We start from the raw sequence: 27198 nt of genomic DNA on the forward strand, positions 1-27198 counted from the left end.
TGAGGCAAAAAGTCAATAAATATTTTAAGTAACGTTTTTTAAGTTCAACTACTAGGGAAGGAAATAAAATTGTAGCTGCAGTTGATCTTCATTTGGAACATGCTTCACATAAACACCAAACATTTTGAGGAATACAAAAATTTGTGTAAAACTTTCAATTCAATTCATGTAGGAGGACAAAAAATGCCATATAAACAGAAAAGAAGAAAATTTTGTTCTGTTTTTTTTCTCCAAGCCAAAATATTGACACTCTCTCTTCTCTAGGCAGAGTTCCCTTGAAGTCAGTAAGGCCTCCACACAGCAGGAGGCAGCCACAGGATGAAAGGGCTCAGCTACTCCAAGCTTGTGAGATTGGCAGAAGACTTTGATATAACCAAAGCAGTCGTAGTGCATTATAAATTAAAAAATACATTCTGCTGCTAATTAACTTTCTACTTGGAAGAGAGCCTTGACCTCTCAGAGCCTCATCTTTCCCATATGTAAAATGGAGTAATAACACAGATGAGAAGAAAGGTCAAGAGATGGTAATTCCATGGTAGTGTATTTTACCTTTCTACTTTAGTTTGGTCAACTGTGACTGAAGTAGGGCAAGATCATCTCTAAAGTCTATAAGGTGTTTTATACTAAATAAAAAAGCAGTGCCAAATTTTAGATCAACTTGGAACTAATCTGCTGTGAATTGCTGTTTGAATAGAAGAGTCTGATGGACGCTTACTCCTATAGGGAAAAAGAAGAAAAGAGACACAGAGCAGCTTAGTCTTTAAAATGTGACTAAAAAGTTTAAATTTATCCTTGTGTTCATACACTTCTAGTAATTCAAATCTTTTTTCACTACCTGGTACAGAGTCCAAGACATAGAAGCTGCACAAAGCACTAAATAGTGTTAAATGCTTTCTTTTTCTTTTCTTTTTTTTTTTTTTTTTTAAGATTTTGTTATTTATTCATGAGAGAAGACACAGAGAAGCAGAGACGCACGCAGAGGGAGAAGTAGGCTCCCCATGGGGAGCCCAATGCGGGACTTGATCCCAGGACCCTGGGATCACGACCTGAGCCAAAGGCAAAGGCTCAACCACTGAGCTACCCAGGCGCCCCATTGAATACTTTCTCAACCATTATCTTTCTGAGTGAACTTAAGGCACCATTATCAGGGTTGATACCTTAGTAATAATCTCTTCAAGACCACCTTTGAGCCTGGATCTTACCCACACTTGTCAGAAGTATCACAGCATAGGGTGACTTGGGGAGAACACTAGGCCCTCTCCACCTACAAGCCAGCTTGCCCCCCAAGCTGCTATAAACATTACCATTTTCTATATGTGCCTTGTCAGGAGAAAGGATGCAAAGTACTGGTTTAAGATGTGATCATTGTAATGTAGAAACAATCCTTATTGTAAAGAACCAGTAGAACAAAGATTTTTATAAGCTGTGTATGCTTTAAAATGTAACCATTGTCAAACCACTGTTACACAGTTAGTTTTAAGATTATTTTAAGGGTAAGTAGGTTGGGGTTTGTTTGTTTTTTTTTTTATTTCACTAGTGATGTTTAGTTTTTCCATGATTTATGTAGGAAAAGTTTATGAATTAGCATTACTGCCGAAATTGGCATATTTTAACACAGTAAATTATTTTAATGGCTTTAGGCAGAGCCTTTCTGTTCTTTATTCTGAACTACAACAATAGATATTGAAAATTTTGGAACAGAAAATAATAGTTCCATTCTAATTAAAAATAAACATTTTTAAGAAAATGAATTTTATCTGTACCTTATATCTGAGATTATGCTCCATTAAAAAATTAAATTATGTCATTTTATCTACCTTAAGCTCTAGTAACTTATTTTGTAATCATACAATTAAAGTTATGTCTCATTTTTATTTTTTTTAAAGATTTTATTCATTTATTCATGAGAAACAGAGAGAGAGAGTGGGAGAGAGGCAGAGACACAGGCAGAGGGAGAAGCAGGCTCCATGCAGGGAACCTGACATGGGACTCAATCCGGTGTCTCCAGGATCTCGCCCTGGATCGAAGGCAGCACTAAACCGCTGAGCCACCCGGGCTCCCCTATGTCTCATTTTAATAATGGGACTAGACTTGTCCCATGCATCAACTATTTTTATAAGAAAAATATTTTAAGAGCAGCAGCAAAAATGTTTTATTTCAAAGAATCTCATTGGTGATACCTTTTTGAGTTACCTTTGTTTAAATATGGATTTTCATATTGAGGTGGAATAAGCCTAAGTACAGGAAAAATTTTGGCTTAAACCCACAGTATCTGTGAGTCATACAAAGGAAGATTAGGTTCAATATGTAAGGTCAAGGAATGTGAATGACTAATTAAAAAATTAAAAAGTCTATATCAAAAAATGCTAAAAAAAAAAAAAAAGTCAAGGTTTTGAAATCATTTTCCTTCATACTTTAGCTTATATTGTAAAGCCCTGACTTTGGTTCTTTCAGAAATTACTTTAGGAGTTCTAAATTTAAGTTGAATCAAATTATTTCTAGGTGATTTGGTTTCCATAGTAGAATTTGATGGGCAGTACTTGCTGCTACGTACATTTAATGTGCATCAACGATAGTACCTTTGGCAATAGATTTCTGATTCTCTGTGTTATAGAGCACATATCTCTCAGTACTTAAGAAATTTTCTTATATTGCAAATTTCTTCATGATAGCAAATCAAGAGTCCTTCTATCCCAATTTCACCTTTATAATCTTACTGATTGACTTTTAGGTATTAGATTCCAAGATGTCGATGTAGCAGAAACTCTACAACCCATGCTTACAAAATATGGCAACAGTTTACTTGAAGAAGCCAGAGGAGAAATAAGAAATTTGTACGTATTCTTTTTGTCGTCTTTTTAGAACTTTGTTTATTAATCATGTCTTTTTTGATACCTCCCTTTCCTTTATTTTAAACACAATTGATTTATGTACAAATAGTTTGCTCCACTAAATAAATACATCTAGATCTGTGGGGTAAGAACAGATATTATATAACATGCTTCCAATAAAATGAAGAAAATGAACAACTTAACCAACTACATCAGTGGAGGCGTTTATAGAATAGTCCTCTATATTATAATTTTCTCCCAAAAGGAATGTCATCAAGCCCAGTCATTTAGAATAGTACAAGATTTCGGGGCAACATTTCCATTCTCAGAAAAATTACAGGTAATTATTTTTTTAGATCCTGAATTAATTAGCCTTTTTGCGGTTAAAAAAAAAGAATTGAAGGGAGTGACTTAAAAGTTTGAAGTTATCAAATACATATGGATTTCAGATTTTGTTTCACTGTGATTCTATGGTACTGCATTCTTCATCATACTATGGTTTCAGAAAAGTTACTTCTGCCAAATTTAGCTTACTTTCCCAGTTAATCAAAGCCTCATGATTTCAGTGTCTGTGAGTCACACAAACGAAGGTAAGGTTCCACCTTACCTGCAGGCCTTCACCTGGATCATCAAAAAGTAACAATTCTGAATGAGGAAAGAAAACATGAAACAGAGCTTCATGGTGTAGATGGTTGCTCAAGAATAATATGGGCTTCAAATTACTTCTTTTGAATATTTTAAGTACCAATTAGAACAATGACTAGCCTATGAAGGAATAAAACCAGGAGACTAGACCTAATCTTCTTGCCTGCTGTTCTGCTGAGAAACCAGGGTTTATACAAGCTTCCTGAGGCTCATTACACTGGGATGCTACCAAAACATGGTAGAGAAATAAATACGTGCAAAAAAACACTATTATGTTTTGCAAATTTCTCACACACGCTCTCTCTCTTGTTCACACTCTCACTCTCTTAAGAGTTAATTTGAACTATCTAGGCAGATGTACGTAGGAAAGAACAAAAGTGTATAAATTACCTGAAGATGGCCAGATTGTGGAGTACATAATAGGTAACCAATACATACTGAATTGAATTAAATCAAAGTCCAAGTTATTGTCTAGGACATTATTATATAAAAAGCAGTATTTTGAATTATTCCACATGCACTTTTAAATCGTCCCATTTAGGGATCCCTGGGTGGCACAGTGGTTTGGCGCCTGCCTTTGGCCCAGGGCGCGATCCTGGAGACCCAGGATCGAATCCCACGTCAGGCTCCCGGTGCATGGAGCCTGCTTCTCCCTCTGCCTGTGTCTCTGCCTCTCTCTCTCTCTCTGTGACTATCATAAAAAAAAAAATAAAAAATAAATAAAAAAATAATAATAAATCGTCCCATTTAATCTACTCGTCACTATATGCAGAGGCACTTAAGCTAAAAATTTTAACTTCTGCTTGCTTTTTTATCATGAAGAACTTTCTTTGTACTGATCTTGAATACTGCAGACTTTTCCTCAAATTACAAATTCTTGTAAAGGTTCTTTATTTCAGGGAAAATGTTATTCAGTCACAGAGAGGCCAGATAGAAGAGTTAGAGCACTTGGCTGAGATCCTGAAAACTCAGTTGAGGAGAAAAGAAAATGAAATTGAGTTATCTCTTCTTCAGCTTCGAGAACAGCAGGCTACAGATCAAAGGTATGTTAAAACAGAAATATCACTTTGATAAGGTCAAAATTAGTTTAAAATACTTTATCATGTGCCATAGAAGGATAAGCCTAGTCTATTTTAAAAATCATGTTTTCACTTAACATTCTTCATATAAGCCTGCTCTAGACCTACTAACTGCTCTCAACAGCTCTAGCGGAAGGGCATTTTTCCCTAACCTACTTTGCTTCATCTTGTCTCTCCAACTCATTTATCCATTTGTTGCATTTACCATAACTGTGGGAAGTTCTAATGCCATTTGACTGCACCTACCAAGAGAAATATGTATGACAAGGACCCTGCTATTGACACAGCATGTGAATAAGTCCAGCCTCATTTAAGTTTTTCTCAAAGCTAAAAAAATTCCATAATACGGTACCAGCTTTTTTTGATCCCCAAAAGATGTTTTTTTTTACCTCTCCTAATCAAAATTTGCTTCAAATTTGGTTGGTTATTATGAATGATAGTGTGGCCCTACAGCAATCTCTTTGCTGCCTCTTCATTTTTGATGTTTATAATGTACTATATTTTCTTTCCCATCCTCCTTTGTCATTTGTGGTTCCTAATACCTTTCTCTCGTTTTGTACTTCCACACTGTCTTTCCAATAAGACTTTATCTTCTTACCATATTCTTCCTCAAATCATTTTCTCCCCTTCCATCCTTTTCTTTTTCCTTTTGTTTTCTTTTCTTGCCATTCTGTTTGTTTTCTTGGACTAAGGATACCCAGAAGTAGAGTATATTAAATTGCCAGGTACCCATCACTTAGCTTAAACAGTCATTAACGTGTTCCCAATCTTGTTTCACGTATTCCTTCACCTTTATTTTCTTTAAATAATTAGCCCCAGTCAGATAAGATATCATCCCTCCAATGAATACTTTAGTATGTATTTCTGGTAGACACTTTTTTTTAATATAACTCCATGCCATGATTGCACCTAACAAAGTTAACAGCAATTCTTTGATTCCTTCTAATGCCAGTCTATATTTCAAACTTCCCTGAACATGTCTTCTCCTGTTTGGAATTCAAATGAGGTCTACACATTACATCTGACATCTCTTATGTCTCCTATTTCTCTCTTAATGTTTTTTAAACCAGACCTAGATCTCTATTTATTTTTCCCCTCTCCAGTGTATATGATATCGTGCTTCTGTGGCTAGATTCTCATTTTGAAAAGCCAGTATGATTTTCTAGTTTCTCATTTCGGATTCAGTTTAATCCTCCTTTAACAAACTAACCTGCCATTGTAATATTTGAAAAAACTAGGAAAAGATGCATCATATGAGACTTACTTTAAAAACAATAAAGTTAGCTGAAAATACAGAAGAAGCTTTCTATTTCAAAGATTCAAATGGTTAGTATTCTCTGATAACTTCTGTTCCTGAAAAGTTATGTGTAAAATTAAGTTACATAATGAAATTCTATATATTTAGTGATATTTGTATAATCTTATAAGGAGAAGGTAAAAGACACATGAATGTTTTTGAGAATCATATTAGGTGATACAATTTGAATACTGGCTTTGAACCAACTTGAATACGTAGGAGTTATCCCTTTTCCCCTAGGAAGAAGAACTGATTAGACTTTGTCTTCTTGGAAAACCAAGACGTTATTCCTTGTGAGGAACAGTGCTAAAGGACCAGACCTCAACACTGAATAGGATCTTAATAAATTGCCAATAGCCATATTTAAAATATTTTCTAAATATAAAAATTCTCTGCTTAGACCAAGTCCAAGCTTAGAGCCCACCCCTATCACCTTTACTCAACAGCTGAGTACAAGGTTATCAGTGACTACTTCCTCTGTTATGTTTCTCAAATTCCCAAAGAGTAAGGTGGATACTGTGTTAGCCATTCCCTCTTCCAAAGGGATATGATCGTCAGGAACTAGTGTTCATTGGAAGGGAGATCCAAATGTCCTTCAGTCCTAAGGCTAGGACAGCAGAAGCAGTGGAGCAATAGACAGGTATGCATATTTTCTCCTATAAATATTGTCAGCAACAGACACCAACATATACACCTGGATGTGTTTACCCTAAAAACTAACTAAGGCCCTCAGTGGGGAGCTATATTATTCACTCAGTAGCAGTCTCTTTTGTCACATCCAGAATTAGAGAAAAAATGAGTATTACAGGTAAAGGAACTTTGTTGCAGAGGCCAAAGAAACCAATTTGTACCTTACCTCACTGATTTTATAATATTGAAAATCAAATGTTATTTGCTTAGAAAGGAAAGGCACTTTTAGTAAATAGCATATTGTTCCTTGAAATACAGTTGTTGAAAACTGAAGAAATGACTTCCAATAAAGGTCTTTAAGTCTTTTTTCCTTATATGTTTACACATAGCTCAAAATTTTATGTGTAACAGCAATTTTTTGAGGCTAATGGAAAACTGTTGAAAAAAAATGTTGGGAGAATATAAAACTTGGTATAATTTACTGTAAAGAAAAATCACAAAATGGAAAACATATTTAAACTTCTCTTTCACGGATACATTATTTCAAATTTGAAATTCTAGAAGTCTGATCAGGATGTTGGGCTCCTTGTTCTCAAACATGAACCTAACATAGTCGTAATCTTCAGAGTGCAGTGCTTGATATTTATGGCAAAGAGCTTTTTCATAGAATATTACAGAAACTCTTCATAGTATGTGTTTAATAGACCAGTTTGGTTTGGCATCAACTTGACATAAACTTTTGGTTATCCAAAGCCCTTAATTGCTTTGAAGTAAAAGCCCAGTGCTGTTCTTTTTTATTAAAATCATGTTTTTTCCTGTTATTGTGGTCTATTTTGGAAGACTGAGTTGTGATTTTTGCATATGTTCTACATAATGCCTCATTAGCAAAAAATCTTGTATCATTTACAAGTAGCCTGAATGTCTGTGTTGTTTTGAACAAAAATCCATATTAAAATTTAAACAATATAAAAATGCACATTTTCTGGTTATTAAAAAGTCCGTCTTAAATTAAATGCAAAGCAGTAACCAGTGAACACATGTATGTGAACATTAAAATCAGAATGATTTTACCTTTTATTGGCTTTTTCAACTCCAAAAATATTTATACTCTTAACCAAATGTGTAACTAGTTTGTACTAAGTGGTTTTTTTAGTAAATGTTAGGGTGTTTACCTTCTTAATTAAAAATCATGTAAGTTCCACAATATCCCAGTGGAGGAAATTTAACCTATAAATGTTCCAGACACTCTGATTTACCCTCTTCCCTTTGGTTGACAGCAGACTGTCAAATCTTAAAACAGAAAGTCCTTTTGCAGCCATGCAATGTAAGAAACAGCTTGGCCTTAAGGAGTCCATCTTTCCCTTCTAGGCACACAGCGGATTACTTCCTGGTACTCTTAATTTCTTCCCCAGCTTTTTATTTTGAAAAATTGCGCACCAACAGAAAAGTTGCAAGAATAGTAGTCTGAACGTTCACATACCTTTCACCTCTTTGTATCTTTGTGAATGACATAAGTCTATTCTGTATTTGGCATTCATGTACTTTTCCCACTTCTCTGTCCTCTCACCCTTCCTCCCACCGCCTCCCTCCATCTGAGATTTAGACACGTGTATCATTTCGCCTTCTGTACACTTCTAAGTATCTTCTAGGAACAAAGACATCCTCCTGCATAACCACGGTATGGCTGTCATACTCAAGACACCTAACAATACAATTACATCAATACTGTTATATAGTCCATCTTCAAATTTCCCAATTGTATCCCTGATAGCTGTTTTTTTGTTTTGTTTTTTCCCAATAGCTGGTTTTGGTTTGTTTTGCTTTGTTTTGATCTAGTATCCAGTTAGGGGTCATGTATTTAATTGTCGTGTCTTTTAGGTTTCCTTTATTCCAGAGTGGTTCCCCATTTCCAGCCCATTGATAGTTGTTTGCAGAATGCCCCTCAATTTGTATTTGTCTGATTGCCCGGCCCCCTAATTTAGAGGGCACATCTGGTCCTTGGATGGAAGGGTAACTGGGGCCAAGGATAACCATGCACACATTATTATTACACAGGCAGGTGATCTGTCATTTTTTAAAAAATATATCCACCAAGCTTTTGCTGTTGTTTTAAATACCTTATAATTTGCCCAGTAGAAAGTATCACACTCAAATATCATTTCTCTTCTCCCTGTGTTTTTTAATATTAATATAATCTATCTTTCTGGGATATCAGCTTGACATTTTCTCAGCACTTAATATGAACCACACAAATTGTCACAATTTGTAGTAACTGGTATATTAGGACATACTTGAGAGTGGAGACACAGCTAGAACTAGGAATATCTCTGAGAAGGGAAACAGCCTAAAAGAATGGGAAGAAGTGGGGATCCCTGGGTGTCTCAGTGGTTTGGTGCCTGCCTTCAGCCCCGAGTGTGATCCTGGAGTCCCAGGATCGAGTCCTGCGTCGGGCTCCCTGCATGGAGCCTGCTTCTCCTTCTACCTATGTCTCTGCCTCTCTCTCTCTCTCTCTCTCTCTCTCTCTCTCTCTCTCTCATGAATAAATAAATAAATAAAATCTTTAAAATAAAAAAAAATTAAAAATTAAAGAATGGGAAGAAGTGATCTCTTAAGATTGGATTTGACTGGCAGCTCTCTCATGTAAGAACTCTGGCCAAATTCTTTACTTTGCTCATAAGCCTTGGTTAGCTACATCAGCTATAAAGTAAAGAGAATGAAACATGTAAGTTGTTCCCTACCTTTTAAGCAGCACACTTTCATCCCCTAGGGACCTCATGTTTGAAAGATTTTTGTCTACTAAGTAAGTGGTATGTATTTTAATCAATTTTCTGAGTTTTTTTCTTTGGTTTATCAAAAACCTGTATCATGCCAGTGGTTGCTTCTGATAATTGTGAAGTAACTTACATCATTGGACTGACTTGGTATAATTCTAGCAAAAAATAAAAATACAAAACCTTCACCTTGGCAACTTAATTGCTGGTAAACCAACATTCTCCATTGGGCTTTTGGATATATTGAATGGAATTCTCAGATTGCCACTGCTAGTTGGAATCTATTAAATTTGATCTGCAAAATGATCCCTTTAAGAAAATCAGCCAGGATTTCGGTTCTTCCTGTCTCCAACTAGTCCTTGGGAGTGCCCGCTCCATTTTCATAAGAGAGTGATTCTGTGCATTTAGAGTGCTTGACAAAACTGTTTCTCTCCATTCCTCGTGGGTGTTGTGAGTAAGAAAATATTGAGCTCTGATTTATATTTTGATTCACCATCACAAGAAAGGTATGATCCAGAGGCAAATAAATATACACAGACAAATATTTTCCCTTATGCAATCTTAGGGAGCATTATTTTCACCTATGAACTCAGGTAGCAGTTTTGAGCAAAAACCATTACCTTTCAAATAGACTTTCCTCAGCTATTTAGTGAAGCTTGTTCCATTTAATTTACCAGCAACCTTCTGTAATCTTACTCAGTAGTGTAAGTGACTTGCTAGTGACTTGCTAGTGACTGTTACCTGTGTACCCCTAGTAAAAGCTATGGATAACCTACATTTCTTTTAACAATATGCTTACAGAATGTCTTCCATTGTTTAAAAAAAAAATACAGTAGACATGTTTTAATCCTAAAGTTGTCTTCAACCTTATCCCCCAAATTTAGTCAGCTTAAAACTATGATTCAGAGAAAGCCTCTCCATTCTGTCATAAATATTTTACTCAACTACTTTCCAGAATCTCATAGCCTAGCTTCTGTATTCTACAGCCTTCTCTTCTAAATGGTGTTAAATATCATAACATTTTTGCCTCAAAAAAATCAAAAGGCTTTCTTTAGCATTCTTTGCTGGTACAAAGAGTGAAATGGTGACGAGGGTTGGGGGACAGGGTAGGGTGAGAGAGCTGTGTGCCTGGGGAGTAAAGTATAAGATACTTTCACTGAAGGAAAGATTTTTGCTTCTTAAGATTTCATATTAGACTATACATTACATAGCTCCTCTGAAAGTTTTTCCTTCTCCAGTGTATCTGAGGTTTTAAGTTTCTGGATTTATTATGGCACCCAGTAGCAAAGCTGGAGTCAAGTGTTTTCAAGGCTTCCATTAGAAATTCCTTTTTCAGAGTTTATTGCTTGACTGTTTCCAATTATATGAGGGAAACTTGGCACATAGGTTGTTGAACTGGATTACTTTTTTCAACATAAAATCTAATTTATTTCAGTTTGTTTTTAATCTAGAGATGGGTCAACAACTCTTCCAATAGTTTTAGAAGATTTGATCATAATTCTAAATAATAGGTCTATAAAAAAAACAAGAGAAAGAAAAGAAACTGCATTTTCCAACTTAATTGTCCAAGGTTTTTTGCAAAATCCTTGTTGAAAAATTTGAGAAATTTATTTTTACAAAGCACATAATTAGACTGCTTGATATCTGTTTGCAGATCATTTCACCATGTGTAATGCAGCATGTATGAATTGTTGCATGACTGTCAGAGTTCATCTGAATGTTTTTTACCATGGATCGTTCTTTCTGTTAGAATGTTGTCATCCTGAAGATGTGATGTTCCCATCACAGTGCATGAAAGAGAGCAAGAAAGTATGGTGTGGCAGTCACTTAAAATACTGCTTATAAAATTAACTCCATGTCTGTTCTTCAAAGGAAACCAACCTGAGGACCTCCTCCTAGTACAGAGGTCAGGACAAGCCTCTAAGCACCGACTCTAGCCCCCTCTTGCCTCCATCATCCTCACAATCCTTGTCAGCTTTTTGTGACATTCCTTTCCCTTCTTTTCCTCTCAATCTCCCCCTGTATTTTTTTTTATCATATTTCATTGGCCTATGAAAGATGCTGAGTCACTTGTCAGGTTTGAGACAATTTTCCATTGTATGTCTTCCTACAGGCCAGGTCACACTTATCACATTGTTGATTTTGATCTTCTGTGTAGGACTTTCAGCTAAGCAGCCAGCCTCTTCTTCCCACCATGACCCTCAAAAATGTCTAATCATAGGGGCACCTGGGTGGCACAGTCAGTTAAGCATCCAACTCTTGGTTTCAGCTCAAGTTGTGATCTCAGGTTTATGAGATTGAGATTGAGCCTGTGTCGGGCTCCATGCTCAGCTCAGAGTCCTCTTCAAGTTCTCTCTCCCTAAGCCTCTCGCACTTGTATGCTCTTTTTCTCTCTCTCTCTCAAATAAATAAATCTTTGTTAAAAATCTAATCATAACAATGACTCTTACAGATAAAGCCCCTAAAAACTGACACTTGAAAATAATCATTAAAGACTTGCAGGTGTTGCAAGAGTACTCTTAAGCAAACTGACTTTTTATTTAAAGGACCACATTATTATTGTTGTTTTCTAACTCTACTAAAGTTGCATTTGTATCCACCTGTTGGGCATTATTAGCATGAGATGCGAAGTCACTTTTCTTGGCAATATTTTGAAAAGTTTAATCTTCAAGGAGGTTAGGAAAATATTCAAGCAAACATCCACCACTTAAAACACACTAAAAAGTTTTTGAAAGTTGTTTACCATCCTTTGCCTTACAGAGAAAATTCAAAATTAAAACCTATTATTTCTATAACCTTGTGTGGCTGAATGAGTTATTGGTGCTTAATTCTTTGTTTTTATCGTTAAGTAATTGTTACTCAAACATATATAAATGTATATCTATTTTTCTTGAAAATACTAAATGTTTAAAAACAAGAAAATATCGGAGATGACTGAAAATGTAAGAAAAGATTTGAAATTATTTGAATAGTTCAATCCTTCCATATCAATGACTGTCAGTCACCATTGAGTGGTCAAACCAAGTAATTCTGGAGAAAACAGATTGTTATATTTTGGTTTCTAATTATGAAAAAGTGAATATCTTCTTCATTTGATTTATGTAAAATATGTTTTCCCTTCATATTATAATATTTTTAGTGAATAAAGAGCATGCTATGGGGAAGAATAGAGAGTGTACTGCAGAATGTGTGCTCAGAACTACTAGATAACGTGTTTTAGACACATAATTATTTTAACATTGTGTTAAGACTGTATCCTGGGTAAGATCCAGGTTCTTGGACTTGTTTATCTTCTGTGTGAGGACAACTAACTGTCCGATGCCAAAATACAATGAACTTTCAAATATCAAAGAGGAAAATTAAGTATTTCAAGTCCTCAGCTGGTTTACAGATGTGTGAGCTTTGTAGTCCATTTTCTGGTTCCAGTAGGGCATTGTGACAATTTTTCCAATATGTGTACACTAGATAAGTTTTGGAAGTAAAATTACTTATGTGAAATCCTGACATAATTTTCTGATTTTAAAATTTTTTATGTTTATTTTTTTAAAGAAATGAAGTTTTAAAACTGAGCTTCACAATTTCGACAATACTTTTTTGAATGTAAAACGTATTAAATTAAGGAGTCTTTCTCTGTCAGGAAAGTAAATGCCTTTTGAAAACGGGTATTCATTTAGATCTGTGATTAACCTTTAACAAGATCTTCCTGTTAAATTCTACATTTGCTTTAATCTCAGTAGGAAAAATACAAACTAGTATTGCAGCATATAGAGTTTCTATATACCCTGTGGACGTTAAATGATCTCTTACAGCTAAAGGCACATCTGCAACATATTTAAATGCCAGCTTTGGGCATTATTAGTATAAAATGCTAAGTCACTTTTTTGGGAAATATTTTGAAAAGTTGAAACTCCAGGAGGAAACTCCAATAAATGGTAATCTTATGATACCATTTGTTTTGAGGGAGTGGTAGGAAGATGAGTGGCTGTCTTGCATATTTTTCTCTTAGGGAAAAGTAGTATGATCGTCCTTAAAATAAGTATGAAGTTTGGGGGGTGGTACCATTACTGTGCTATAGACTGATGTCCTTTTACTCTTTCAGGACGCTGTAAAATGGTTTTAAGTGCATATTGTAAGTTGTTATAGGGGTGATACAAGTCATCAAATTTGAATCTCCCTTCAAACTCTGAGAATATATGAGTTTAACAAAGTTCAAGAACAGTGAGTGGTTGGCATTAAATAATCTATCCTAAGTGTATAGTAAACTAAAAACCTTGGTGATTGATATGCAAGTGTGTAAATTTTTCCTAGGTAATGTTTCAATGAAAAATTGTGATTCCACCACAGATTTTTTTCCTTTTGCCTTGCATTTTTTACTTTGTCTCTTTTTTTCTTAAACACATCGTTGAAGGTCAAACATTCGGGACAATGTAGAAATGATTAAGCTTCATAAACAACTAGTGGAGAAAAGCAACGCTCTTTCAGTAATGGAAGGAAAATTTATTCAGCTTCAAGAGGTAATGTGATCATTTATTTTATTATGGTGATGCATAGATACAAATGTATCTATGTGTATACCTAGTATATACAGAGATATACTATCAAAAATAGTGTTGTATTTTTTAAATAGAATGGTCCTAACACTAGAAAGTTATTTTTAAAGATGCTCTTTTTATTCTTAAATGTGTATAACTTCATATGTTACTTGTAATTTATAACTTAATAACTAAAGAAGTAACTGCTTGGACTTTTCTTAAATACCTGTCTTCTTAAAATAATAGACGTCATAAATTATTGCATGCCAAGAAAATGTATCTTTGACTCCTTTTATCTGTAATTATATGGGCACATAGCACTGAAGGTTTAAATGCATTTGCATCTATCTTCAGTTATAAGCACTTAAGAGATATCCAAGATAGACCAACTTATAAATACATCAGTAATCAGGTTTTGTTCAATCTTTCTTTGGTGTGGTGTTTTGTTTTGTCACTATCTACCATTATCACAAAATATTTGAGTGCCCATCATGTCAGCTATCAGTCTACTTATTTTAAATCTTAACCATTTTTGTTGACAATACTCAGGACTCTTCATCCCCATGGCTGCCTTAGGATTGTGGCCCCACAGAAATATGCCATCAGAAGGCTCCTATTTATTGGCACTGCATAATTAACATAGATTCTGGAATTAATGAACTCCAAAACATTCCAGATGAGCAGAATTCATATTAAGCAGTACTTTAAAGTACTGAGACAAGGAAAGCAGTAAATTGATGGGCAGCATAGGGTGATCTGAAGCTTAAATTTACTATTGAATTAGATAAATATTTTTAAAATGTGTTTTGGTTAGTGTTTTCCCTCCTGCACGAACCTCCTTAAATGTGAAGTAGTAACTGCCGTCCATATAAATATGAGGGTTTATGAAAGAGAGAAGATGAATTGGAGAGTAGAGACGATAGCACTATCTGCCCAAAGATAGAAGAGGGAGATTAAGAAAACACAGAGCTGAGGGCCATTTCTAACATTGAGAATTAGGAAAGGAAATAAAGACTGAGCTTACATTCTTTTGTCACTTTCACCTTTTTGACTTCCATTTAACAGTGCTGCCAAGTATTTGTTCAAATACCAACTATGACAAGCGACTGTAATACACAGGTTCCTCTTGGGGATTGGTATTGCGTAAAGAAAGATTTGAAAAGTTCAGACCAACAGCTTTAGCAAATGAGGCAGGAGGCCCAGGAAAAGCTGGTTAAAGATAGCATGCTATAATATAATCCAAGATTAACAAAAACTTGACTCAAGTTACTCAGTAGCAATGTTTCTTTTAAATGATTGGAGAGGGCAGCCTGGGTGGCTCAACGGTTTAGTGCTGCCTTCAGCCCAGGGTATGATCCTGGAGACCCGGGATTGAGTCCCATGTCGGGCTCCCTGCATGGAGCCTGCTTCTCCCTCTGCCTGTGTCTGTGCCTCTCTCTGTGTCTCTCGTGAATAAATAAATAAAATCTTTTAAAAAAATAAAAAAATAAATGATTGGAGAACTTCTGTAGAATGTTAAGTGATATTAATTAGCAGATGACCCATTTCATATTATGGTCTTTTGGTCTCTCTGTAAAGACTTTAATATGATCATCTTTTTATTTATTAAAAAAAGTATTGGCATTTAAGAATATAAATTTGAATGTAAAACATTCATAAATGCCATTTTAAAAATTAAGGAATTGGGATGCCTAGCTGGTTCGGTCGTTGGAGCATGCTACCCTTGATCTCAGAGTAGTGAGTTCAAGCCCCATATTGGGCATAGAGATTACTTATAAATAAATAAATAAATAAATAAATAAATAAATAAAAATTTGTTTCTAAAAATTAAGACGACTTTAGTAATTATTTTTACTGAATTGAAAATTTCAATCTAGTTGTATTAAAACAACCCTCTCTTAGGCTGTTTTTTTTTTTTTTTTTTTAAAGATTTTATTTATTTATTCTTGAGAGATAGAAGGAGAGACAGAGCCAGAGACACAGGCAGAGACAGATCCAGAGGGAGAAGCAGGCTCCATGCACCGGGAGCCCGACGTGGGATTCGATCCCAGGTCTCCAGGATCGCGCCCCGGGCCAAAGGCAGGCGCCAAACCGCTGCGCCACCCAGGGATCCCCTCTTAGGCTGTTTATGTGCTGTGGTGACAAATCCTTTCAAGTTTGATTATCTATGGTTAACATTTCTTTTGACCCATGTGGCAGCATTCTTAGACAGCATGTCCAACCATTGTAACCACAGCAGAAAGGAAAAAAATTGCTTAAACTAATTTACTCACCGGTCGCTAATCAACCAGTCAAAAACTAGGAGGAAATAAAGGACAAAACGTTTTCTTTATGTGACTCTGTGCTAAGATAACCCTATATTTTTTCCTAATTATACACTTAGGTCAATAGTGTCTCCATGGACAAGTAGCACATATATATTGTTTATGAGGTGAAAAATAATCTGTATATTGTGAACTTTAGGAGTAAATTCACTTACAAAATTGTAATTACTTACTAAACACGGAATCCAAAAATAATTTTGAAAAGATTTTCTTTTTGTTTTTTAGAAGCAAAGAAGTCTCCGGATCAGCCATGATGCCTTGATGGCAAACGGAGATGAGCTAAATATGCAACTCAAAGAGCAACGTTTAAAATGCTGCAGTCTTGAGAAACAGTTACATTCCATGACATTTTCTGAAAGAAGAATAGAAGAGGTAAGCTTCCAAGAGTTTATTAGCCATTCCTTGTATTAAAACTTCTCTGTCACTGTTTCAATAAAGTAAAATAGAGACATTTTAAAAATATGTTTACTTGAAGATCCTAAACTACACACATGGTGCTTTGAGCACAGCAAATATAGTCATGCCAATTCAGTGCCTAAAAATACTTGCAAATGTGCTGATACCCACTGTTTACCTAATGGATTGACTCTTGAGGAAAAAGAAAACAGGACTTCCCAGTGGAACTTAACTTTCTCTGCCTCAACATCTGATTAGCCATTTGAGATACCAAGACCACGTTCAAGGACACATCTGTTTCTGAGGAGAGGGATAGTCTGTCGTGCAACATGAGCAATTTTGTGAAATTATTTCATTTTATTTCTAGGAAGTTATTTGAAAACTCATCTTTCTATTCTCGTTGCTACTCATGTCTCCAAGCTAGCACAGTCTCTTCCTGTAGTCTGTTAAACTTGTCCTGAAAGAGAATGGCAATGAAATAAATAAGATGCCTACATTCTGCTCTTATCTTGAAAGAATCCTTACTGTGTCTCAAACTAGCATCAAAAGAGAATTACGAACATAGAAATGAATTTTGAGAGTCTCTCACCCACAGGAAAACATTGTAACTACAAAATATACTGGTGAATAAAACTTAAACATGAATGCTAGAAATAAATACAGAAAGCTACTTTTTAGTTGTAAAGCTATAATGATTATCCTGAGTTTATTTCTAAAAATATTCATTAGGGTAAAACAGGATATATGATTCATTAGATGTGCTACTGATTCTTTGTACATTCATTGCACATTAGATGGCTAGCAAACATAAAAAATTGTGTCTTGAGAGTAAATTGTGATTGACAAGATTTGTTTGAGCCATGAACCAAAAGAAAAGTTAATCCTTTAATTTTTTATGGGCCCATTGGAAATTAATACAAAAATGAATGTATTGATAGAATTCATCAGGGAGAAAAGTAAAAAATACTATGTTTCTCAGACTTCATAGCAAACTTTTAACACATTCTTTATTGAGATTTGACACGTGTCACCATAAAGCAATGCATACATTTCTGCTAAATTAAAACAGAAATATTAATTTCATGTTTACTTAACAACTTGGAAAAAATCAATACTAAATTAAATACAGAAAATATAAGTTGACTAGTTAGCAACTGCAATTTAGAAATAAAGATGGAAACATGTTAGCCTCCCCTCATGTTATTTTATCCCCGTGTGGTTTTATTTGATAATCACCTAATGTGTCATTTTCTTTTCATTTTAGCTGCAGGATAGAATAAATGATTTAGAAAAGGAACGGGAACTTTTAAAGGAAAACTATGATAAACTTTATAACAGGTAAATCATGAATACATGCGTTTTCTCATACCCTTGTTTGAGATCTTTTATATCAAAGCAGTAGATGTCAGAATGTCTAATAGTGATTAAAAAATTAGCAATGAATGATTGCAAGAAATATATATATATAATTTAATGTAATATATATATATACACATATATATTTAAAGAAAAATAGCTTTTTTTAGGTATTGATAAGAAATTGTTTAAGCCGAGCAGTAGACTCTTACTAGAAAATCATATCACTTTGTTGCTATTACCATTTATTGAATACAAACTGTAAGCAAGCAGGCTATGCTAAATACTCTTCATACATTATTATAAATTTCTCATAACAACCAGGAAATGTAGTTATTGTAAATGCCCATTTTGCAATGAAAACAAAACAGAATTTTTTTTCTTTTTTTATGATAGTCACAGAGAGAGAGAGAGAGAGAGAGGCACAGACATAGGCAGAGGGAGAAGCAGGCTCCGTGCACCGGGAGCCCAATGTGGGATTCAATTTCGGGTCTCCAGGATCGCGCCCTGGGCCAAAGGCAGGCGCCAAACCACTGCGCCACCCAGGGATCCCAAAACAAAACAGAATTAAGTCACTTCTCTACATTCATAAAGCTGTGTAGTGATAAAACTTGGATTTGTGCATCTTCTGGTCTCTCCAAGCCCTGGTCTCTTCCCTGGACTACCCAGCTTATTAGCTGAGAGTGATTCTCTTGGTGGAAAACAAACGTGTGCACTTAAAATTGTCTCTGTTCCTTATAAAGAGAAAATATCTTTCTCTCAAGATAAATTGTTTTAAGTTTATTTATATAAGTAATCTTTACACCCAACATGGGGCTGAAACTCATGACCCTGAGATCAAGAGTTGCAGGCTCTTCCAACTAGCAGCCAGGTGTACCCCCTCATATAAAATTTGAAAGAGCTAATTCAGTTTTGTTTTTTAATCAACCTCATAGTGATGGTATTTTAAAAATTAATCCCTTCTGATAATGTTAGAAACAAAATTCCATACCACAGCTAAGCTTATTAGTTAAGCAGTACAGATATCTGTGTGTCTGTATATGTGTGTATTTTTAAGTCTTTTCAGTATATGGTAACTGATGAAGGATAAATACAGGTTCATATGAAAGTAAATTTAATATAAATATTGGAAGGTATATGTTATAGTTAATATTCAACAGTTGGCCCTATTGAGTGTATTCTGAAACATCAGAAAGTAGCCATCTGATACACAGATACAGCTCTTAACTTTTTAACTGTATGTTTTGGATGTTTTATAAACTAAATGTACATTTTGTAAATTAATCAAATCATACCTAAAGAGTGTGGTGAAAAAAAAAAAGAGTGTGGTGATAAGGCTTTTAGTTATTTTTACTTTAAAAAGATACCTAGGGGATCCCTGGGTGGCGCAGCGGTTTGGCGCCTGTCTTTGGCCCAGGGCGCGATCCTGGAGACCCGGGATCGAATCCCACATCCGGCTCCCGGTGCATGGAGCCTGCTTCTCCCTCTGTGTCTCTGCCTCTCTCTCTCTCTCTCTCTCTCTGTGTGTGTGTGTGTGACTATCATAAATAAAAAATTTAAAAAAAAAAAACTTTAAAAAAAAAAGAAAACAGAAAATATACCTAGATTATTGTTAGGCGTCATTCCAGTGGCATAGATCATCTGTGTTGTTTACCTACTAGTGTTGATTATCTTTGCATAGTGGCTCATTACATTAAAAGTTATCAATAGCAGATTCAGACATCAGTTATAAAATAATACCTGGGGCTCTCTCTCTCAAGGGTAGACTGGCTAAAAATCTTTATGTGGGATCTACCCTGGACCCCTTCCATATCATTTGGCCCTATTGCTTTGTTCTGGCCTTTCTCTCTCATCAGCCCTGATTAATATTACTTAAAGCATTTATTATGCCTCCTCTTTTACATTTACATTTCTGTAGAAAAATACAGGGTTTATATTGCTATATATCTAAATATTTAATAGTTCTGTGTTTGAAAATTCCAAATTTCAGTATATATAGATGACACAACCGCTGCATTGTAGGACAGAGAATAATGCTATCCCCATATTTTAGAAATGAGAAAACTGAGACTGAAGAAAAATTGAGAGACTTGTATAGAGTCACACAGCGTTGCTGAGACTCCAGTGTAGGACCCAAACCCCATTCTTTTGACTCTGAAATTGAATTTTCCCCCTGTTCTTCATTATCTCTCTGATTTTATTGCATTGGAAAACTGATCCTGTGGAAGGGAAATGTTCGTGCAATGATAGAACTACTAAGCATTCAGAAATTGTTATTGATTTATATTTATCCTCAACATCTTGTAACTTCAAATAATTTAACATGGTCTTAATACAAGAAAATAAGTGCCATTTGGCCATTACTTATACATTTTCTACTTCCCAATTTGAAGATTTACTGAACATACCTTCTGGGAATAAAAAACATTAAACTTAGCTGGGAATAATGCATAAATGGAATTTTGAGGGAGAGTTGTTTTTCTCGTATTTACTTTATCACCGTGAAACTTTATTTCTCCATATTAGTAGATGATCTGAGAGTGTAAATCTGACTTTGAAGGGTTTTTTTTTTTTTAAGGGTTTTTTTTTTTTATGTTTTATGCTTGAGCTACATTTTTTTCTTGTCACATTAAAAACAGACTTCATTATGCAGCTTGCACTTGAATTTTGTGTGAGATATATGGAAGTAAATGTGTGTAATGGGTGTCAAAACACTTTGTATCAAAAAAAGAATTAATGTCACTTAAGCACAAAACCCAGCAAGCACACATGATAGCAAAAAGAACTATAAAATTCTCTAATACAAATTTTTAATATATATTATGTTTTCAGAAGCAGAATTAGAGACACTTCCACAAAAATCATTGTCGTCCTTAAGATTTTTCACAGCTTTTGTGTTTCGTGGTTCTGTTATTCATCATTGCCAACATCTAGTGCTCGTCAAAAACTAAATAAATTTACTCCCTGTTTGGTTAGTCATGGTGATAGCATGTTTTTTAAAGGAGAGCATTTGTTTGTTATTCAAAATTGGCTAGTTTTCAGGAGAAAAATATGATTTGCAGATTACATTCTCATCTTCCTTTTCCAAATGAAATTTTGAATGTGTTTATTACTTGACATATGACATATTAGGGAATCATCTGGTAAAATAAAACCCTCATGTTAGTATTTGGTATGAGCTTGTTTTAATATGAGAGAACATTTTTGATATGATGCCAAGAAATAAGTATAACTTTAAGAAATATTCCATTTAAAAATTCAGAATAAACTTTTTGCAATGAAATTTGTGTAGTCAGAGAGAAACTTTATACTACAGTATTGTAAAGCCGTGTCCCATTTTTGAAGTTAGTATATATATCTAGTTTTAGCATGGTGTAACTGATGAATACAATAGTCCTTCTACTATTGTATATATGAATAACCTGGAAAACAGCAAAATATAGGTTTCACTACCCCTTTGAAACCTCCATCCCCCAGCCTCCCACTACCATCCAATTCAGATTTAGTTAATTTGAGATAGGATCCAGAGAATCTGTGAGAAGTGATTTTAAGGTATTACTCCTAAGAGGCACTAATACCTACTTAAAAAAAAAAAAAAAGAAGAAGAAAAAAAAAAGAGTTGGTTAGTTCTTGGAGATGGTGTTAACCGTTTTAAGAATCAGTTTTTACAATCGTAGTAGTCGTCTAATATCCAAAATTTAATGGAGCACTGCTGACCACTCACAGACTCTCTGGGCTCCATTTCTGTAAAGTGAGCACCTGTCCCCTACAATCTTCTAGGAATCATGAAAGCTCATGTGATCAAATACAAGCATTTTGTGCTTCCCAGAAATCAAACTGAGTACAGTTGGAGCATCATTTTCTTTCAGCAAGTGAAATATCCCTATGTAAATACGTATTTAATTTCCATTAGTTCCTAACTAAAGTACCTATGGATTTCTTTGTGGATGACTTAGAGCTTATTCTTCCCTCTCTCATACATTAGGATGCCCTTAAACATTGGAATATGTGAAATTTCTTCTGTAAGAAAAAAGGCCTTAGGGTGGAGATTAATTCTTCAGCTCTTATTTCTATCTGATCATGTTGTTGATCAACATTGTGTATGTTGACCCATGACTGCCAGTGGACATGCCAGTGACCACAGGCACCAATGGGCATTCAACTATAGATTGACATTTTCTCACTTCTGCAATAGAATGTGACAATGAAATGTGCACACAGACCAACTATGATCCCCCCTCACTTGTCACTATAGGCAATATACAAAAACATTTTCATGAATAAAAGGTTCTCAAAGACTGTTCTCATATGCAGATTTAATCATGTACACAGCCTTTACAAAGAAAATGGAGCCAGATGTGGTTCACCATTTATAGTTACACAGATGGCTCCAAGCATAGAGGAATACAGTAAATTCAAAAGGAATTCCTCATGAAACTCCAGTGGAATGTAATCCTAAATTTAGAGGGAAAATAGCAGTGGACTAAATTCAGATTGACTTATGCTGATTTACACTAGTATTTTGTGGGTTTGGAGAAACCAGGCTGCTAAATTGTTCTTAATTTAAACACATACAGCTTCTGATGTTTCTGCCAGATTAACTGTTGGTGATCTTTTTGCTGGTACTAATGCTATTGGAACACTACTGTTTCTAATTTTTGGCGTCTGATATAATGTATAATTGTGCCTATTTCATCATGCTAATTTTTTTTCCGGGTAGTACATGTTTTTAATAATACAAGACACACACACACACACACACACACACACACACACACGTGTTTGGTTTACATAATTTGACCAGACATAGAAATTGTTTGTTCTTTATTTTTAAAAAATGAAAATGTAAATGTAAAGGAATATTCTTTAATATTTAAAGTACATGCTTTGTTTGGATATCATTTAAGTCTAGATAATCATACCACTGATAAAATTAACTTAAAAGACTGGTATATAGGTCCATGTGTTTCTTAAGATTCCATATGTGAAATGAGAACATTGATAGAAGAAACAGAGACCATATTTAGAGAAACTTCTAGAATTCCATTTATTTTTAAGCTCATATTATTTTAAATGCAATAAAAACATTCAAAATGTAAAATAGACACACAATTCTGTTCCTTTGAAAGCCATGCCTCTCAGAAAAGTATCTCTTTTAGAATAAAAACTCAAGACTAGCTGAGAGCAACATTAAGGGCAATTTTCAAAAACAAGTTTTTCTTCCATTTGCATCATTACAAAACCAGATTTTATGAGTTCTTATTTCATTTACTAGGTTTAAAATAAGGAGAAGAGTCAAAGCTGCTGATAATTATTCAATCATATCAAGCTTCACAGATAATAGTTTTCTGCTGAAATACAGATCGAGATCAGTTTTTCCAAAACCTGGCAATCACCTGGGGAAGTTTTATAAAACTATGAATTCCTGGGGCCCAGATCCTTCATTTTTCTATCCCTCTGAGGGTTTTTAGTGCAACAGTCTAGCACTAGTGTTTAGTTTATCGGCATTCGGGAACCACTGGTGCAAATGAATGCTGAGATTTTGTCATTAGTAGATTGTAACAAGAGTTTAAACTGTTGTGCTTCTACTAAGGAATAACATTTCTGTCTTCATCATTCTTACCAGGGTGTTCTCACTGGGTTTTCTTCACAGTTGTGTTACAAGTAAAACTTCATTCTTAGCTTGTTATTGCTGTGTGTGTTATGTTAGGACAAAAACTACATTATCACTAATTCTTAATAGCAAAATTACTGTCTCATAGTTCACTGTGCTAGCACTTCATGGCCGGAATTCTGTGAATGTGTATTATTAAGCACAGACTCAGTAAAAGTTTCAGGTTCTAGAAGTGAAGATCAGGTGGCGAGCCTGTTTTCTCTGTTTGAAGAGGGTTTGTATGTGGGAGAGCAGAGTTTTATCCGAAGCCGATGGCTGAGGTTTGGAATTGCAGATTCCTCTAGAGTATGTACAGTATCTGAATTCCTTTACTAGTCCCACAAAAGCTGCACACTGCCAACTTTTCTGACTGTAGAGCTCTAAATTAAGGCCAGTTCCTTTGCTCATCCCACAAACCCTTTCATGTTTCCTAACCGCAGCCTGAGAAAGGCGCCTTGGTTTCAACAGCAGCAGACCAGCATATGTTTACTTAATTCCTAAGACATGATGACAGTGGTCTCTGTGCCACTAAAAGCTTTTCTCTTTGGTATTTTCGGTTGAAGCCGATTTCCAGGCTCTCCTTGCATGTCACGTGTGTTTTTGCAGTGCCTTCAGTGCTGCCCACGAAGAGCAATGGAAGTTAAAGGAACAGCAGCTGAAAGTACAGATCGCTCAACTCGAGACTGCCTTAAAATCTGACCTAACAGACAAAACTGAAATCCTTGACAGATTCAAAAACGAAAGAGGTACATATAAAACGACTACTGACTTATTCATTTCAGACATCTGTGTTACTCATTGTTATTCTCTGACTCAGTCAGCACTGATTGTGGCGCCTACTGTTTTGCCAGGCACCGTGTTACATATGGGGGACATATCTTGTATTAATGGCCATCCATGTTCGTGAGTTTATTGGTCACTCGAAATTTCCATTTACTCAACCTAGCTTATATGCCAAAGGAGTTTGTTTGTTTGTTTGTCTGTTTGTTTTCCTCATCAGTGATACTTTTTATCCAGGTTGTCTTTCGTTTTTTTGTTTTGTTTTGTTTCCTAAATGTCGAGCCTTTCTGTATTCAGCAGTCAATGAGCATTTACTGAGCTACCAGGATATGTTAGGCAGTGTTCAAAGTTCAGGGGGATACAGCAATGAACCAAACAGAGGCATTGCCCTCATGCAACATAAACTCAATAGGGAGAAACTGAAAATAATTAAATATGCAACGTGTCAGGTGGTGGCAAGTGCAGTGGGAATAAAAAAGCAGGGTAAGATGATAGAGTAGCAGAAGTGCTTGCTAGTTTTGATACGTCGAACAGGGAAGATCTCTGATAATGAGATATCTAAATCCACCCTATGACAGTGAACTTAAATACCAGGAAGACTTGTCAAGATATCCCTGCTAAAATAATAATCATTAATAAGTTTTGTATACAAGTCACAGATCTCACCCTTCTCATCTCATGGAAACAAAATAATTATAATTAGAGTAGATGTCTGACTTACTAGATTATACACACAAATGCACAACAGAGGAATTGAATTATTTGCGTCAAATGTTGTATCTGTTGCTCATCTACTACATAAACCAAGTGATGTGATAACGTTGCTTCTTTTGAACATTTGCATTTGTGTTGCATGAGAGCATTTCAAAGTTTAATGCAGGCTTAGTTAAAAAATACATTTCTACTTAGCACTCTACATATTGATTTAGATAACAATGCCATATTTTATTAACTATAAGAGATATTTTTTCTCATTTGACATCTCTGAAATTGGTATACATCTTATAAGTGATAACATTTTAAAATTACGGTCTGACCTTTTTTTAATATTTTAAGAAATATGAAATCAGAACACTTATAATCAATGTAGTCTTAATTTCAGTGAAAGACACATTTGCAATATTTATTTACCAAGTGACTGAATTTCGTGAAAAATTATGAATTTTTCTTGGAAATATTGTGAGTAGAATAAAATAGTGGCATGATTTGTGACTGGGTGGGCACTTAAAAGTTTTGATGTCAAAGATACATATTTCCTGATTTTTATGTGGTACTTAACAGAGTGCTTTTGTTTAGTAGTTGCTCAGTAAATCCTTGCTGACTGAAGGAAGCAGAATCACTCTATATTCCCTCTCTTTTTGCCAACAACAAATATAAACTCTCCATTCTTAATGGAAGAGAAATGGGAAAAAAAAAAAAAAAAAAACAAGACCTGCCTTATTTCTGTGCTTTCTATATATCCCCAAATATTAACTCCAAAATTCTTTATCTCTAAGCATCTGAATTGGTCTCTGGAAAGAAACTCTTAAGGGGATAGAATCTTGGTAGTCTTTTTTTAAAAAACTATCTATTGCTGAATTCCAAAGATTCTTTTAAATTATTAAAACTGAAGTTGCTAAGTCATTTTAATCCACCATTAATACATTCCTCATTTTTTTTACTTTAATATCATGTATACCACTAAAAAAAGTCCAGTAAGCAAACAAGAAAAAACATTCTAAAAGTCACTCAACCACACAACCCACAAGATAATCATTATTAATATTTTTAAGTATATCCTTCCAGAGTTGTTTCTGTATGCAGTCTTATAATGTGCTTTTTTATTTACTATATTATGAAATCGTTCCTTGAGTATAAATATAAATCCACATCATCATCACCATTTATTAAGTTGTCATAGTTTTCCATGTGAAGATGTACCAAAGATTGTTTAAGTCTTCTGTGGATGAGTTTTTAAATAGCTTTAGTTTTTTTTTTAAGTATCATAAACATCTTTCTACACAAATATTTACACATTTATTCAGTTGTTTCCTTAAGAAAAATTGCTAGAACTGAATCTTTCTTTTTAGTACAACTGTTATTTATTTTGCTTGACCTCCTGAAATTTATAGATCTAATGATTTAAGTTTGAGGTTTTTTTGTGAAAATGTTACAATAGATTATAAGAAAAATATTACAGCCTTGAATCATTTTTCCCCCAGGGAAATACTAAACAAAAAAAAAATTGAAATTGTCTATATAAGGAAATCTTTTAATATTAGAAAGTTCCTTTTTGTATTTTAAATTGTTTCATTTTACTTTGAAGTCTCTTCACACATTTACCTTTTCATGTATCAAGTGTTCTTTGCCAGAAGATGTTTCCCTGGATTCTTAGAATCATTCATCTAACTGGCAAATTATTTTTAGAGAATACTCACCTCTTTATTCAAGGTACAAATTAGTTTCAGATTGTGTGAATATGTGGGGGAAGGATATGTAAATTCAGTTTGCATTTGGTTAATGCTTAAATTAACTGCATGTGTTTAAAGGCCCTGCTTTTGAAAGTTCCTTTCTATCTTTAGCTGAAATGCATAATTCAGCATAATGCATATGGTTATATTGATCACAGCTGAAGATATTAGCACAAAGGAGCTCTGAAAATTGTTTAGTTGAATTGTTCTCTGCACTCTGCTTATTAATGGTGTGCTTGAAGAACATAATTTTAAAAGAGTAAAATGTTATCTCATTTGAATAAAATACTGTTTAGCTTAACCTGCTTTTTGTCAAATCATAAGGTAAGGAGGTTATTTTTCATCTTGTACAGGATGCTTTGATTTTTCATATTATAATTCAGCAAGTCTATCTCTTCTTTGAACTATAGCATCTCCGTGCTTTTTAAAGACCCAGGAGTTATATCCCCAATAA

At 34.6% G+C, this 27198-nt stretch overlaps 1 protein-coding gene across 2 annotated transcripts in view; it reads left to right on the forward strand.

Annotated features, from left to right (window-relative positions):
• Positions 1–27198, forward strand: part of RPGRIP1L (RPGRIP1 like) — a 96705-nt gene that overhangs the window by 9573 nt on the left and 59934 nt on the right. For both annotated transcript variants that reach the window (XM_041768097.1, XM_041768099.1), the window contains exons 5-10: positions 2732–2834; positions 4376–4519; positions 13662–13767; positions 16335–16481; positions 17770–17843; positions 24121–24260. In XM_041768097.1, the coding sequence (XP_041624031.1) occupies positions 2732–2834; positions 4376–4519; positions 13662–13767; positions 16335–16481; positions 17770–17843; positions 24121–24260 (714 nt within the window). The remainder of the gene's footprint in view (positions 1–2731; positions 2835–4375; positions 4520–13661; positions 13768–16334; positions 16482–17769; positions 17844–24120; positions 24261–27198) is intronic.

Source organism: Vulpes lagopus, chromosome 8 (assembly GCF_018345385.1).
Source record: "Vulpes lagopus strain Blue_001 chromosome 8, ASM1834538v1, whole genome shotgun sequence".
NCBI classification, from domain to species: domain Eukaryota; kingdom Metazoa; phylum Chordata; class Mammalia; order Carnivora; family Canidae; genus Vulpes; species Vulpes lagopus.